The following is a 16071-nucleotide window of genomic DNA, read 5'->3' on the forward strand; positions in this document are numbered from 1 at the left end:
GCCTCTGCTGCATTGAACCTGCATGAGACTATGCATCATTGATTAATTAGAACAATCGCAATCTTAAAATCCGTCAAATAAGGATGAATGTTGTCAACTGTATTTAACCGTCTATTAACTGGACCATAGCATCCTATGATGCTCGGTCTTTTTAACCATGGGAGTTAACTCATTTGTAGATGATATTTTACTTGTATCATTATCTCCCTTGCAACTTGCAATGTATGGTTTAATTATTGCATCACAACTGCATTGAGTGGAAAATTGACAACTATATCCACTTATTTGCATAAGGAAACAATAAAGACAAAAGCATTATATGGCATCGAACTGTTGAAAATATATCTGACCATGAAATTTTAATATCGATAAGCCTAAACATTTCATTTGTCAAAAGGATATAAGGTTTTGGTATAAGAGCGAAAGTTGAATGTATGTACTGTATTTTCGAATGTGGTTATTAAAGCAGATTTTATTTCTACATTCACTGTTGTCATTACATGTAATTTTACCTGATCTATGCAAACATCTGTGTACAGTTTGGTGGCCGAAATTTCTTATCCCTACGTCATTTCTGCCGTCGACGTCAACATCACCAGTCGGCGTCATTTGTTCAATTCGTCAGTTTGATGTATATCCCATCGCCGTTGATTTTACAGTATTGTTACCCTTGTAATCGTCGCTATTACCGCTCTTGTCAACTTGTACTGACTACCCGTCTCGTCGCTGTCAGTCGAAATACCGCCAATCAAACATTTAAATGACAGTTGATCTTCGCCCTGCCCATGCTTCTACCGCGGTATTGTATCAGATGCGGACGAATATTATGAACATCAGCAACGCCCCAATGTAGCCTACCACCATCCAGATCCCAACAGAACGGTGTTGCGTGGCTACAATGTACAACGATTTCAATTTTATGTAAGTGTTTGACAATTCTCTTTTTTCCTTGCAATGTTTTCATATGTTGTCTAGTCCCTTTAACATTAATCCAATCGGACTGATTGGTATGTATTTTTACCTAAGTATATGAGTTTGTTAAAGAGTCGTATTGTTGTGATAGTTTGTTGAATTGTAGGTTTTAAAAATCTTCGATATGAATGTCTCGCTTTAACAAAGGTTTCGGCAATTTAAATTTGTATTGAATTTGTAAAGAAATGGTTACAGATGGCAACTCCATTTTGGTTTATATCTCAACATACCTTTTTAATATTTTATTTATCAGATGAAAAACTATATCTTTCAAAAGTTTAACACTTATACGGCGGTTGTTTCGTTTACATTGTACTTGACTACTGATATTTGCAAGTCTTTTTGACGAGGTTTCCTATTGTTATTCTAAATTTTTATACTGTAGGATTCGTTATGGGATGAAGATTAAAATGAATATCTTTACGTTACACCGTATTGGTTTAAGATTACAGGTTAACAATTAAAAATATTAAAAACACTGTTGAATATAAGAATGATAAAAACATTTTGCTTCAACATTTATCTCATTCACCTCAAAATATTAGGGCGAGTTGAACATGGTCCATTCCTCTAATCCCGTATTTGGCGAGTTAAGTAGCAAATTAAAACGGCAGAAACTTGTATTGGCCGACATTGGTCGATATTGGGTGAGGTTTGGCATGTATTGTCGTTAGCTGTTAAAACACTACCGTCCAGTACGTAGTAGTTAATTAATAGTACTTGGTACTAACAGTTGATAAATACATACAGGCATACTTACAGATGTATTTTTATTACTATGTTTGTATAAGGTCCAAATGTAAACTAAAGAAATCATTGAATTTGACGATCACATAATTCTTTAAAAATTGTTCCAGAAGAAAACAGATAGTTGGCTTTGCTTGTAAATATTGTGAAGAATCTAAGGAATTAGGGCATTTTGTAAGCCTGTGAAGCTTAGCTGCTCTTAAACACTGCTTTAATCCCCATGGAACTCCTACGTATTCACTGTCTGCTTGGTAAATACTGTTTGTTTTGTTTTGTTTTGTTTATAGTTGGTGTGTTTCGTTAAGATTTTGATTGTTGCGTTCAGTGGCCATATGGTTTGTTAAGTATCTGTTTTGTATGTTAACATTAATTTATCTTGTTCAATAGTTGTATGTATCTGTCCGGTGGGTTGAACAAACACTTTGTTTCATGAGTGTCTGTATGGTTAGTTTATTGCCTGTTTATTTGTTCAGTATCAGCTTTGTATGTTAAGTAAATATTTGTTTGTTCAGTGTATGTTTGTTGAGTTACTATATGGTTAAGTGTCCGATTGGTGTGTTAGGTGCATGTTTCATTTGTTCAGTGTTTAGTGTGTTGCGTATATGTTAAATTTGTTCAGTGTTTGTCGTGTTCAGTGTCAGTTTGAACACTAACTGTGCGTATGGTTCATTGTCCTTTTGATGTTTAGCGTCTGTTTGCTTTATTTATTGTCTGTTTTTATGTGGTGTATTCCGTGTCCGTTTGGTTTGTTCAGTGTGTGCTAGATTTGTTTTAGTGTATATTTTGTTTGTTCAATATCAGTTTGAATTTGCAGTGTATGTTCGTTTGTTAAATGTCTACATGAATTGTTTTGTATGTGTGTGGTTTAAACAATGTATATTTGATGTGTTCAGTGTTGGTTCGGCCATTTCAGCTCATGTTTCTTTGTTTAGTTTTATGTATATTTTATCAGCGTGTGTTCAGTTTGTTTCGTGTTTGCATGCTGTCTTTTGTTAAGTAGCTATATTTGTCTATTCAGTGTCTGTTTAATTTCTTCAGTGTCTGTTTGGTTTGTTGCATTGTATGTTGTGTTCAATAACTGTCTATTGGGTGAATTTAGTGTTGTGTGTTTGATCAGCGACCATTCGTTTGGTGCAGTGCTCTTTGGTTTGTTCCGTTGAACATATTGATATGCAAACAGTTTTTGAATACCAACATTGTGTCGTTTCCATATATATTCAAACCCATTGGTATACAAATTATTGTATGTTTGACCACCTACATTAAAAACCAATGTTATCATAGTAAAATACATATCTTTACGTTTTTAACATATCTATCATTCTTCGTATTTATAAAACTAGCAGACATGCTATTAATAGGGTATCTGACTAAGTCAGCTAAAACTGCATCATTACAACCACTAGGAGGAACCATCAGATATCTTGTTCAAGAATAAACATGTACTGCTTCAAAACTGTGCATATACTTCAGTCCCCATAACTCTGCCCATTACAGAAGCATAAGACTATGAGACTATTTTTGCATGAAAAGCTTTTAAACATATAATGCAAATGTAGGAACGAGTAGTTCGTGTAGACCTACAAAAATATTTTAATGACTCGAAACATTTATATAATTTGTGCAGTGTACATGGATTACCTAATAATGCCGTTAAATCTAAACCAAACACAGCGCTGATACATTAAGTAAGCGGTTGTAAACACCGGTGGAAACATACTATAAACACATGTGCTCTATCTGTTTGTGTACATGTTCATGTTTTATGAACATTTCCACCGACATTCTTGTAGTAGGCCCTCTCATCATTGTAATACACCCTGTTGTCTTCACCTTCGATGGTCAGCTCGGACCTTGTCTCCGAATCGGTATTTCGTACTTGGCTGTAACGGAAATGATGCTAATTATTAACTAAGCATCTAAAACATTTAGTATGGAAGGATGCAAGTATTAACAAAGCTCTCGGTCTCATACATTTTGGCCAACAAAAATAGTTTAAATAGGTTTAATATTTGTTTTTATAAGTTTGTACTACCGCGTAATTTGATTTAAGATTGCTTTATATAGGAACTATTTTATTTGCTTATGATCATTATTTTGGAATTCTCTCTATACCATTTTAACTTGATAAATTCAGGCGCCAAAATGAGCACCTTTAAATCATCAATGTATCTGAAAATTGTATATAAAATGATATCCTGATACCTGTGATATTCGAAGGCAATGCTTTGAAATGTACCAGGAAACTCAACTGTAGTCACAGTTAGCATTGCTTTTGATAAAAGTTCAAATAATAAGGAATAACATGTTGTCACTGAAAATCTTACTATGATGTATTAACTATACACTGACAGTATAACAAAACTACAAGGAACAAAATGTGTATACTCGTGCTCGAAGCTGCCAATGTTGTGTAGGGTTCATCTTGACTTCTTCCTGGTGATATATCCTCATACGTCTTCTTGCTCTCCTTCCTATATGGAAAATGAGCAGGAAGACGTTAAACTATCAATTGGATGGGTATTCCGGCGTATTCGCTCTAATTTAATATTTGACAACGATGTAATACAGAAAAGGGTTAACTGGACCGTTTAACACACTTCTAAATATCAAACAGCTTTTACGCAAACCGTATGCGACATTATACTTTTGTTCTAAAGTACTGAATATTCAATCTGCCTATACAACACAATGCAACTTGACAAATTCCACCGCCATTAAGGCATGTGTTTATAATCGAATATCCACTTCGTATGAGTCCCAAAGTAGTGCAGTCGATACAGTTATTGACTCCAGAACCAGAGGTAACGGGTTCAACTATTTGCCTTCTTACTATTTGACTTTTGCATATCCCTATCTTTATATCGTTAACAGATATTGATTCTTAACCGTCGTACATTAACATATTTTTAAAATCATTAGAACCAAGAACTTTATAATAACAATTGAAAATTAAATGATACAAACACAGCGCTGAAGTTCAGTATTACGAAAAACATAACATAGTGTAATTCTTTATCGCTTTAACGTTATGATTTCATGAGGAAACATTTACGAAATAATCCCTTTTTTCTTCAATACCAGGACAACCACCACCAGCGCTACGACAGCACACACGCCAAGCACACCGCCAACCGCTCCACCGATCACAGAACCAGAGTGAGTTTATTCAGTCTGTTGGTTACGGCCTTCTAAAACCCATGATGAAATCATTAATAATCTAGAATAATGAGACGTTGTTATAACGTTTCCTGGTACAATGTAATCGACAATGTGATCGACGGCTGCTGCAATGGAAGAATAATATTGTTCTTAATATAACAAGTATTCTATACCCACCAGTCTTAAAGACTAATAAGTGATAAGAGGTTTCATTTTTTGAATAATTTCCATATTACGAATAGAAAGTTTTTATAACAAATGAACATGAAACCATATTTTAGTATTGGTTTTCGGATTTTACAACGCGTACAGGCGACACTTGGAATACCACATTGTACGACAACTGCAGTCTGCTGTGTAAAAATGAGAACCGCTTAAATAGATAATACATGTAAAGACCATTGTTACATAATTAGTTCGTCAACACGGAAATAAACCATGCCAAGTTTTCTTTATTAGCATTTGAATAAGAAAATCGAATTGAGTTCCGTATTCCTTGTATGAAGTTTTATGCGTTTTATAGCACGGTAAGACCCAAGTAACGCTTAAAAGGACTAATATTTGTGCAGACAGTCGGTGTAGATTAATGTTGCATTGTCATTTCGTCAAATGTCGAAGCATGTTTAAAGCACTCTAAACACTGAGCATTGCTTAAATAGATAATGCATTCTTACAACTGTTCTGTAAAGATTAATGCTACATAATTATTGTCAAAAAAAGAAGAAAAGGAAAGTTCATCGTTTATATTCATAATTCGCGAATTGAAATGGAATAAATAACCATATCCTTATTCCGTATTCGGAGTTTGCTGCGTCCTTTACCACTTTAAGCACTAATCAAAGCTTGAATAGACAATGCCTTTCAGCAAACATTTTTTGTACACCAAGTTTGCGTAATTCTCTCGTAAAGAAATAGGACATTGAAAACATCAATGTTCATCGTTTATGTCCATTATTCGCGATTAAATAAAGAATAAGGTAGTCGTTATATATTCCTTTTTGGGCTTTTGCTATTTCGAATCTTTTGGATAAATGGCCTATCTGTGTGTTCAAAGATGAAAGAGATTTTACGTTTATTTTCAATTATTCATAATTCATTTTTAATGTCTTAATAATACATATGTTACAATTTATAGCAAAAAGAAAACAAAACGTAGAGAGAAACTTTTCAAATGCGCCCTTTCATTAGAATAATTGCATTCGAAGAAGTGCACGTGCAGCGTTACACAACAAAAGGTGTTTAAAAAAGTACCATGGAGCAGCTTCCTAACAAATTAATGGATATAGAAGGTAGAATCGGATAAACAATCTCGCACGCTGTTTCGGGGTGTCCGATCATAATTTAAGGACCAGCTAGGCTACCAGGATCATCATTAACGCCTACTTATCAATACCGGAAGTTTACATGCGATGACGATAAAGGTAAACAAACGAAGTGATTATCGTGAAAGAATGTTACTTAAATATCTTTTTTATTGGTGATGACTAGGGTAATTCAAGTATAGAATCTGGTTCAATTGTTTCTAGTCTCGACATCAACTATGTATACGTGTGTAATTGTTAATTAAATTTAGTGTTATCAAAAGACAAAATAAAACACTAGGAACATGATTTAGTCTTAAGTTCAAAATAACTCAGTACCGTGAACATTGTCAATCGTTTCAGCTTTGAACACTGATATAATATGTTATGTGTTTAATAAATTCTTGTAAATATTTGCTTTTAAAGTGTCATTAAATATTGCAATATATTCTCATCGAGAGCAAGAAATTTATACTATACATATCTAAGTAAACATCGCGCCATTTCTAGGGTTGCAGAGTAAAGTTTGAAAAAGGTAAGCCTTGTTCTTGTATTTGGAAGTGAATAAGATGTATTTGAAGGGAATTGTTGTTTGATTCGCATATGATGAATATCTTTAGTTGCAATTGTAAAGTAACAAACAGAAAAGTCTGACGCTGATAAATAGCATATCTGTTATAACAGAAAGATAGAGATTGTGTTTGAAATTTGTATTTTGCGGAATTTTGGTTATTACCTTATGCCTAAATTATTTGACGGATAGCTTCCATGCAACGAATATATGAAATAATGTTACCAAAGATAGTGTCTATGAAAAATGTTCACCAATACAGTACAACCTTATTATTCTGGTAAAATATTTCGTTTAAGTCCTATTTATACCTAACTATAGTCGTTCACGGGATTTGAAGCAAACCCGTATACGTTTTAAAACAATCCGGACGCTGGGTACATCCGTGTGAAATATAAAACATTGATAATTAACAAAATAAGGTGTGTTTTAAAGATCTCATGCAACATTCCGAATACGTACACTTTGAATACGAACTTAATTTATGTAATATTCAATAAAATACATTTTCCTTAAAGCTTTTACATGAAATACCATGTTTTATCTCTGTGTTATTTTCATTCAGTCGAAATTTTACTGTTGATATCTTTATTTTCGGTACTTTGCAAGCTAATTATTTAATGAAACACTTTTAGCGTTGTACCTGGTTTGCATATTTTGCCAACGTATCCTTCAGTGCATCCTCCAAGACATGTACCTTCTAGATCACATATTGTTCCAGCATTATTTCGGCATCCTTGAGAACATTCCTGATCACACATAGTTCCAAAGTAACCATCCCTGCATCCGTTTAAGCACACCCCACTCTCTCGTTTACATTCGTTACCAAGACAATGCGGACTGCATGTTTCATTACAAAACATTCCAAACACTGAGTTATTTTTACAGCTATTACAAGCACCTGTTTTCCTATCACAAGTAGACAAGTAACATTTATGATTGCATGTTAAATTGCAGTAACTACCAAAAGTAGATACCGAAGAACAATTGAAACATACACCTTTGATATTGCACATTTTATCTAAACACTCGTCGTTGCAAGATAAATGGCAGATTTGTCCATACTTAGATTCTTTGCAACGTGCACAAGCGGTGTTGGACTCACATGATACACAGTTCGCAGGGCAGACCTCGCATAATCCATCATTTTGACGACATTTATTACTCTCACAGTTCTGTTGACATTCAATGTTGCAACTGTTACCGTAATATCCCGATTTACATGACAAACAGCTTCCATTGGTATAACATCGTGAATCAGCACATTTAATAGGGCACGTTAAGTTGCAATATGGTCCGTCATAACCACGATTACATGAATAACATGTAAGTGAAGAATCATCACAAGTACCATTACAGTTTATTGGACAAGTGTCATTCAAACAGTGACCATGAAGTTGATCGCACCCGAACTCGCAATTGCATTGAAATTCACATTTATGCCCATGATACCCTGAATCACACAACTGACAATTCCCTTCAATGTCACATCCATAATAGCAAGTAGACAAGCACGTATGCTCACATCGACTTCCAAATTTACCGGTTACACATGAAGTGCACACGTTATTATTGCAAGACAAACAGTCTGCTCCACAAGGGAGACACATTCCGGTCTCAATATCACATGCATTGACATCGCATTGACAATAGAATTGACACGAACTACCGAACTTTCCTGTTTCACACAATGAGCATGACGTGATATTCATACAATCGGCGCAATAATCGCCACATTTGTAGCGACATGATGCCCCATAATAACCTTGTTTACATGCACAGTTTCCACTTTCACCAAAGCAAGTGGAAGGTAGGCAATGGTCTGAACATTGTCCTTCGCATTTATTTCCGTAATAGTTCATAAGACAAGAACACAAACCGTTAGTAGTATTGCATTTTCTATCAACACACCCTTCTGCACATTTTGCGTCACAGTTTTCACCCCAAAAACCGTCTCGGCAGGTGTCACAATATAACGGATTAGAACATGTTTTGCAATTTGGATAAGTACAAGGTTGACAATTAAACTGGTTTGAATAGAAGCCGTCTTTGCACTTAAGGCATGCTCCAGAGGACTCACTGGTGACACAGTCAGTGCAGTTGGAATCACATTGGATACCTAAAGATAGTATAAGATATAAGAATGACTTACAGATATCAAAACAATACATTACAAAGATTTAGTTGTTTCAACGATATCAACCTTATAATAATAATACATAACAATAAATACAGGTTGAATGACTTTTTATTTGATTAATTGCTTCTTAATAATCATTAATCGGCCAATTAGTTTCCGGAGAGAGATGAACTTCAGTATGTGTGTTACAGTATGCCTGGAAATGAGAGAGTTTTAGATAAATAGTACCCAAAGGAGAGATACAGGCTGAGTTCAAGTCAAAGTGCTTTCGAATCTTGTAAAACACATTTCCATTGATATTAAAGATTTGTCCGTCTATCACGTGCAGCAATAGGTTTTTCTCCAATGGTATACACTTATTCATTAGTTACCCATACTTAGCGAGAAAACCCATCATACAAGTACGGTTTATGCTTTCTTGTGTTTGGGTGTATGAGTGTACACTATTAAATCAGATGTGTTATGGGTGTGTCTTAGTCCTACAATACGTCTACAAAAAACAAAAGTAGTTTAACTATTAACAGCATCTTCGAATTTCAAAATCATATATGATAACCTGAACAAGTAATTGTTTAAAATGACAAATAAAATACTTTTTTTATAAATCATTTTTTATATTTTGATAAAGGAATATTGAATGGTATATTTCTTTGGTGTTATATCCAATCGTGTTCACTGTATCTCCGTTATATAATAAACACACTCTGTAATTTCCGACGAAACAGACAATATATATATCTTAAATTAATATTGACCCATATTTAAAACACAACGATAAAAGGATGTTTAAGTAGATGAACTCTATATATAGTAAGACGTATAAAATTAGGTTAGAAAATACCTTAATTTGATAGCTGTGTTGTTTTACTTAAAATTGGTATATGTTACATTACGATTATTATATTACACACCTTACTGAAACTTAAAGGGACTGTACAACAGATTGGCACCAAAACAAGTTTTTTTTCTGTAACGAATCTCAGGACAAATATTCAATGAATTTGTTTACTCTTTGATATCATAATTGTAAAGAAATACCAAAATGTAAAAAAATGTATCTATTGTGCTATGAAGGCTTAACCTTAACTGTTGGAATATTTCAGATACCTTACTTGGTAATATCACGTGATAACACAGACTAGCCAATCACGCATAAGGAATGAATTCTACTAGGTAGAGATACCTAGTAATATATTTTAATGGTAAAATACCCCAAAACTGCGAAAAATAAATTAATTGTAAACTATGTGGTACTTCAGTTGATAAGTTTCAATGCATTGTACACATCGATATCAAGTTTATGTCAGTTTCCGACAACTTTCTTTTTTTCGCTATTTCATCATACGGAGTACAACCCCATTAATATATACAGTGAAACAAAAAAAGTGTTAACGAAAGGATAAAACATTCCCAACCTCTCCTGTGAAGTTCTGAAGTATTTTCGATTTATTAGAACAGAAGATGCCTCTGAAGATATGGATAGTAACGAGGAAGAAACAAGATCGAGGTTTTTATTGAATGTGATTTCTCGCGAAAGGATTGAAAGAATAGTTAATCATTTGTTTCTTTTTTAAAGTTGATATTGTTTAAAGCCACAATGATTAACACGAGATATATTAACCGTTTTACGCAAGAGAATTCGTTGAAGAACTATCATGTTCTATGAATTAAACAAAGAATTTGCTAAGGGCTCATATGAAAATGCATATCGTCGAACTATTTCTTATTTGGGAATATACGTAACAATTACAAAGTCACTGCCACATTAGCTAATGCGACAGCATGTCATTACACTTAAAATTACATATTGGGCAACTTGCAGAGCGATTGATAAAACTACTTTATTGTTTTAATTGTACACGTTTACATTTAATCAGATCAAAGAGACGCATTTCTGAACTATATAACTTGATTTAAAGATTACTTGAATATCAACATACTATACTAATATTTACATATCTCTTTAGTACAAGACTGTTGTAAAATTAAATCAATCTTAAATGATGCACAATATAGTATTCAGCTTACCACCGCAAAGGCAAAATCCGAAGGAAACGAAGAATATTGTTTTCAAAAGAATGTTTTTAGCCTTTATCTGCATTTTTTGGTATCCAGCTTTCAACTCAACAAACTTTGTATAATTCATATATCCACAATGTTAAATTCAAACCAGGAAGTTCGCTATAGCGTAGTTTATCATTTATGATGCGAGTGACAATTATTGATCCTAAATCCTGGTTTGGTGAACGATACGCTTTGATGATATTTACAATGAATAAACCTTTTAAAGTTTTTGCAGCCACTGTTTGATCTTGTCTTACAAAATTATACCGACAAGTCCTTATGTTTGACATGATGCGTTGAAAATTAATTAGTGAAACGTCTATGTATTTTGTGCAAGGTTCTAATCCTGAAACATCTGATATGGGGCAATTACGGCAGAGGTTTACTTTCATGTACAGTATCGGAGGATTAAACATCTAAATATTTCCGGTTTTATATTGCGGCCAGCTCCATACAAAAACAGCAATGTAGCGTGTCAAAACATAGCCACTGTTACGAAAGCAATTAAGGAGGGGGGGGCGGCAACGCCTGGACCAACAGTGGATACCCTGACGTTCTCAGCGACGTTAAAACTAAACTTTTCAAAAATCAGTATGTGACTTATAGCATTTCAAATTCAAAATTGAGGCTCAACCCTACTGCCTCCGTGACATAAATGCCACCCACAACAAGGCTTGTTACATGCAAAGATTGTGAATTGAAGAAGGGCGCCCAGGAAATATTCAGCATACATTTCTCTGTAACTAAATAGCCGCGAATAGTGACTGTTGGCGAATACACGGAACAACGCGAAAATATTCTAAAACAAAAGTTGGTGATGGCTTACATTCTGCTGCTGAGCTTGATTAAAATTTTCTCTGGAAGCTGCTGAAAAACAAAAGAAGTATAATGCCAGATATTGGCAATGAGATGATAGTTAAAATGATATCATATTCGGATAAAAATCTCACGTTTGCAAACGCTATTTTATGAAAGCGTTTATGCCTAATAATGATTCAATTACAGTGGAAGGGCTAAGAAAGATATTTAAATAACTGTGATCAAAATAAAGGTATCTATGACTGGAGTACTACGCTGAGCAGGTACAGTGCGCGATCAAATCATTAAAGTGGGTTGCAAGCCCGTGAATAGAATGAATTTTAAATAAGAATGTAGTACATGGCGGCGAGGGTATGTTATCTGCTCTACTTAATTTCATTCTGGAACAGGATAAGTATCCTGCTGATTGGAAAGCCAGTTTACCAATCCCGCTTTACAGGTAAAAAGAAAGTTAAAACCCAAATGCGTATCGATAGACCTGTCTCCTTTTTGTCATATTTTAGTTCAATAATGGAAATGGTTTATATTACTTTCATCAGCATTTTTTAATTCAAACCAAAAACAGGGCTTTCAGATCAAATAAAGGTGTACCTCTGCATAAGTTCATTCATCATTGATTTATTAGAAGCAATCGCAATCTTTTAATCTTTCATATATGGAGGAATGTTGTCAACTGTATATAACCGTCTATTAACTGGACCATATCAACCTATGCTGCTCGGTCTTTTTAACCATGGGAGTTAACTCATTTGCTTATGATATTTTACTTGTATCATGATCTCCTTTGCAACTTGCAATGCATGGTTGAATTAGTGAATCACAACTGCATTGAATGGAAAATTGGCAATTATGGTTATGTAATTCGACCGTTATAATAAAAGAAAAATGCGAAAAGTTCCGCCAGTTGATAGTTTATACACATATTTCTCACTTAACCCAAACCATCAGGTAAAGACTCTTATATTAGATACAAGAATAATATATTGCAGTATTAACGAAGGTTCAAAAAAAGCAAAACAAGCGTTTTTGTCTTTGTCATCATAATGCATCCTCTTAATGGCATTATCCACTTGTATCCAATTATTTGCATAAGGAAACAATTAAGACAATAGCCTTATATGTCATGGAACTGTTGAAAATATATCTGACCATAAAAATTTCATATCGATAAGCTTTAACATTTCATTTGTCAAAAGGATATAAGGTTTTCATATCAAAGCGAAAGTTGAATTTATGTACTTTATCGAATGTGGTTATTAAAGCAAAATTTTATTTCACATTCACTGTTGTCATAACATGTAATTTTACCTGATATATGCAAACTTCTGTGTACAGTTTGGTGGCCGAAATTTATGCTCCCTACGTCATTTCTGCCGTCGACGTCAACATCACCAGTCGGCGTCATTTGTTCAATTCGTCAGTTTTGATGTATGCCCCATCGCCGTTGTTTTTACAGTATTGTTACCCTTGTAATCGTCGCTATTACCGCTCTTGTCAACTTGTACTGACTACCCGTCTCGTCGCTGTCAGTCGAAATACCGCCAAAAAAACATTTAAATAACTCTTGATCTTCGCCCTGCCCATGCTTCTACCGCGGTATTGTATCAGATGCGGACGAATATTATGAACATCAGCAACGCCCCAATGTAGCCTACCACCATCCAGATCCCGACAGAACGGTGTTGCGTGGCTACAATGTACAACGATTTCAATTTTATGTAAGTGTTTGACAATTCTCTTTTTTCCTTGCAATGTTTTCGTATGTTGTCTAGTCCCTTTAACATTAATCCAATCGGACTGATTGGTATGTATTTTTACCTAAGTATATGAGTTTGTTAAAGAGTCGTATTGTTGTGATAGTTTGTTGAATTGTAGGTTTTAAAACTCTTCGATATGAATGTCTCGCTTTAACAAAGGTTTCGGCAATTTAAATTTGTATTGAATTTGTAAAGAAATGGTTACAGATGGCAACTCCATTATGGTTTATATCTCAACATACCTTTTTAATATTTTATATATCAGATAAAAAACTATATCTTTCAAAAGTTTAACACTTATACGGCGGTTGTTTCGTTTACATTGTACTTGACTACTGATATTTGCAAGTCTTTTTGACGACGTTTCCTATTGTTATTCTAAATTATTATACTGTAGGATGAAGATAAAAATGAATATCTATACGTTACACCGTATTGGTTTAAGATTACAGGTTAACAATTAAAAATAATAAAAACGCTGTTGAATATAAGAATGATAAAAACATTTTGCTTCAACATTTATCTCATTCACCTCAAAATATTAGGGCGAGTTGAACATGGTCCATTCCTCTAATCCCGTATTTGGCGAGTTAAGTAGCAAATTAAAACGGCAGAAACTTGTATTGGCCGACATTGGTCGATATTGGGTGAGATTTGGCATGTATTGTCGTTAGCTGTTAAAACACTGCCGTCCAGTACGTAGTAGTTAATTAATAGTACTTGGTACTAACAGTTGATAAATACATACAGGCATACTTACAGATGTATTTTTATTACTATGTTTGTATAAGGTCCAAATGTAAACTAAAGAAATCATTGAATTTGACGATCACATAATTCTTTAAAAATTGTTCCAGAAGAAAACAGATAGTTGGCTTTGCTTGTAAATACTGTAAAGAATCTAAGGAATTAGGGCATTTTGTAAGCCTGTGAAGCTTAGCTGCTCTTAAACACTGCTTTAATCCCCATGGAACTCCTACGTATTCACTGTCTGCTTGGTAAATACTGTTTGTTTTGTTTTGTTTATAGTTGGTGTGTTTCGTTAAGATTTTGATTGTTGCGTTCAGTGGCCATATGGTTTGTTAAGTATCTGTTTTGTATGTTAACATTAATTTATCTTGTTCAATAGTTGTATGATATTTTAAGTATCTGTCCGGTGTGTTGAACAAACACTTTGTTTCATGAGTGTCTGTATGGTTAGTTTATTGCCTGTTTATTTGTTCAGTATCAGCTTTGTATGTTAAGTAAATATTTGTTTGTTCAGTGTATGTTTGTTGAGTTACTATATGGTTAAGTGTCCGATTGGTGTGTTAAGTGCATGTTTCATTTGTTCAGTGTTTAGTGTGTTGCGTATATGTTTAATTTGTTCAGTGTTTGTCGTGTTCAGTGTCAGTTTGAACATTAACTGTATGTATGGTTCACTGTCCTTTTGATGTTTAGCGTCTGTTTGCTTTATTTATTGATATTTATCGTCTGTTTGTTTATGTGGTGTATTCCGTGTCCGTTTGGTTTGTTCAGTGTGTGCTAGATTTGTTTTAGTGTATATTTTGTTTGTTCAATATCAGTTTGAATTTGCAGTGTATGTTCGTTTGTTAAATGTCTACATGAATTGTTTTGTATGTGTGTGGTTTAAACAATGTATATTTGATGTGTTTAGTGTTGGTTCGGCCATTTCAGCTCATGTTTTTTTCTTTAGTTTTATGTATATTTTATCAGCGTGTGTTCAGTTTGCTTAGTGTTTGCATGCTGTTCGTTTGTTCAGTATCTATTTTTGTCTATTCAATGTCTGTTTGATTTCTTCAGTGTCTGTTTAATTTGTTGCAGTGTATGTTTTGTTCAATAACTGTCTATTGGGTGAATTTAGTGTTGAGTGTTTGATCAGCGACCATTCGTTTGGTGCAGTGCTATTTGGTTTGTTCTGTTGAACATATTGATATGCAAACAGTTTTTGAATACCAACATTTTGTCGTTCCCATAAATATTCAAACCCATTGGTATACAAATTATTGTATGTTTGACCACCTACATCAAAAACCAATGTTATCATAGTAAAAATATATCTTAACGTTTTTAACATATCTATCATTCTTCGTATTTATAAAAGTAGCAGACATGATACTGATAGGTTATCTCACTAAGTCAGCTAAAACTGCATCATTACAACCACTAGCAGGAACCATCAGATATCTTGTTCAAGCATAAACATGCACAGCTTCAAAACTTTGCATATACTTCAGTCCCCATAACTCTGCCCATTACAGAAGCATGAGACTATGAGACTATTTTTGCATGAACGACTTTTGTTGTCCAAAACATTTTTGAATACACTCTATACCATTTTAACTTGAAAATTTCAGGCGTTAAAATGATTACCTTCAAATTATCAATGTATCTGAAAAGGGTATATAAAATGATATCCTGATACCTGTGGTATTCGAAGGCAATGCTTTGAAATGTACCAGGAAACTGTTGTCACAGTTAGCATTGCTTTTGATAAAAGTTCAAATAATAAGGAAACACATGTTGTCACTGAGATTC

At 33.9% G+C, this 16071-nt stretch overlaps 1 protein-coding gene across 1 annotated transcript; it reads right to left on the reverse strand.

Moving 5' to 3' along the window:
• Nucleotides 1-7992: 7992 nt before the first annotated feature.
• LOC128206311 (uncharacterized) lies at nucleotides 7993-13344 on the reverse strand. The gene is made up of 3 exons (XM_052908683.1): nucleotides 13085-13344; nucleotides 11784-11824; nucleotides 7993-8872 (listed from the first exon to the last, which is right to left on the reverse strand). Exons 1-3 carry the CDS (start codon nucleotides 13179-13181, stop codon nucleotides 8612-8614), a joined length of 399 nt encoding a protein of 132 aa, XP_052764643.1. The 5' UTR covers nucleotides 13182-13344; the 3' UTR covers nucleotides 7993-8611.
• Between the last annotated feature and the right edge of the window lie 2727 nt (nucleotides 13345-16071).

The sequence above is a fragment of the Mya arenaria genome, chromosome 10 (assembly GCF_026914265.1).
Source record: "Mya arenaria isolate MELC-2E11 chromosome 10, ASM2691426v1".
Lineage (NCBI taxonomy): Eukaryota > Metazoa > Mollusca > Bivalvia > Myida > Myidae > Mya > Mya arenaria.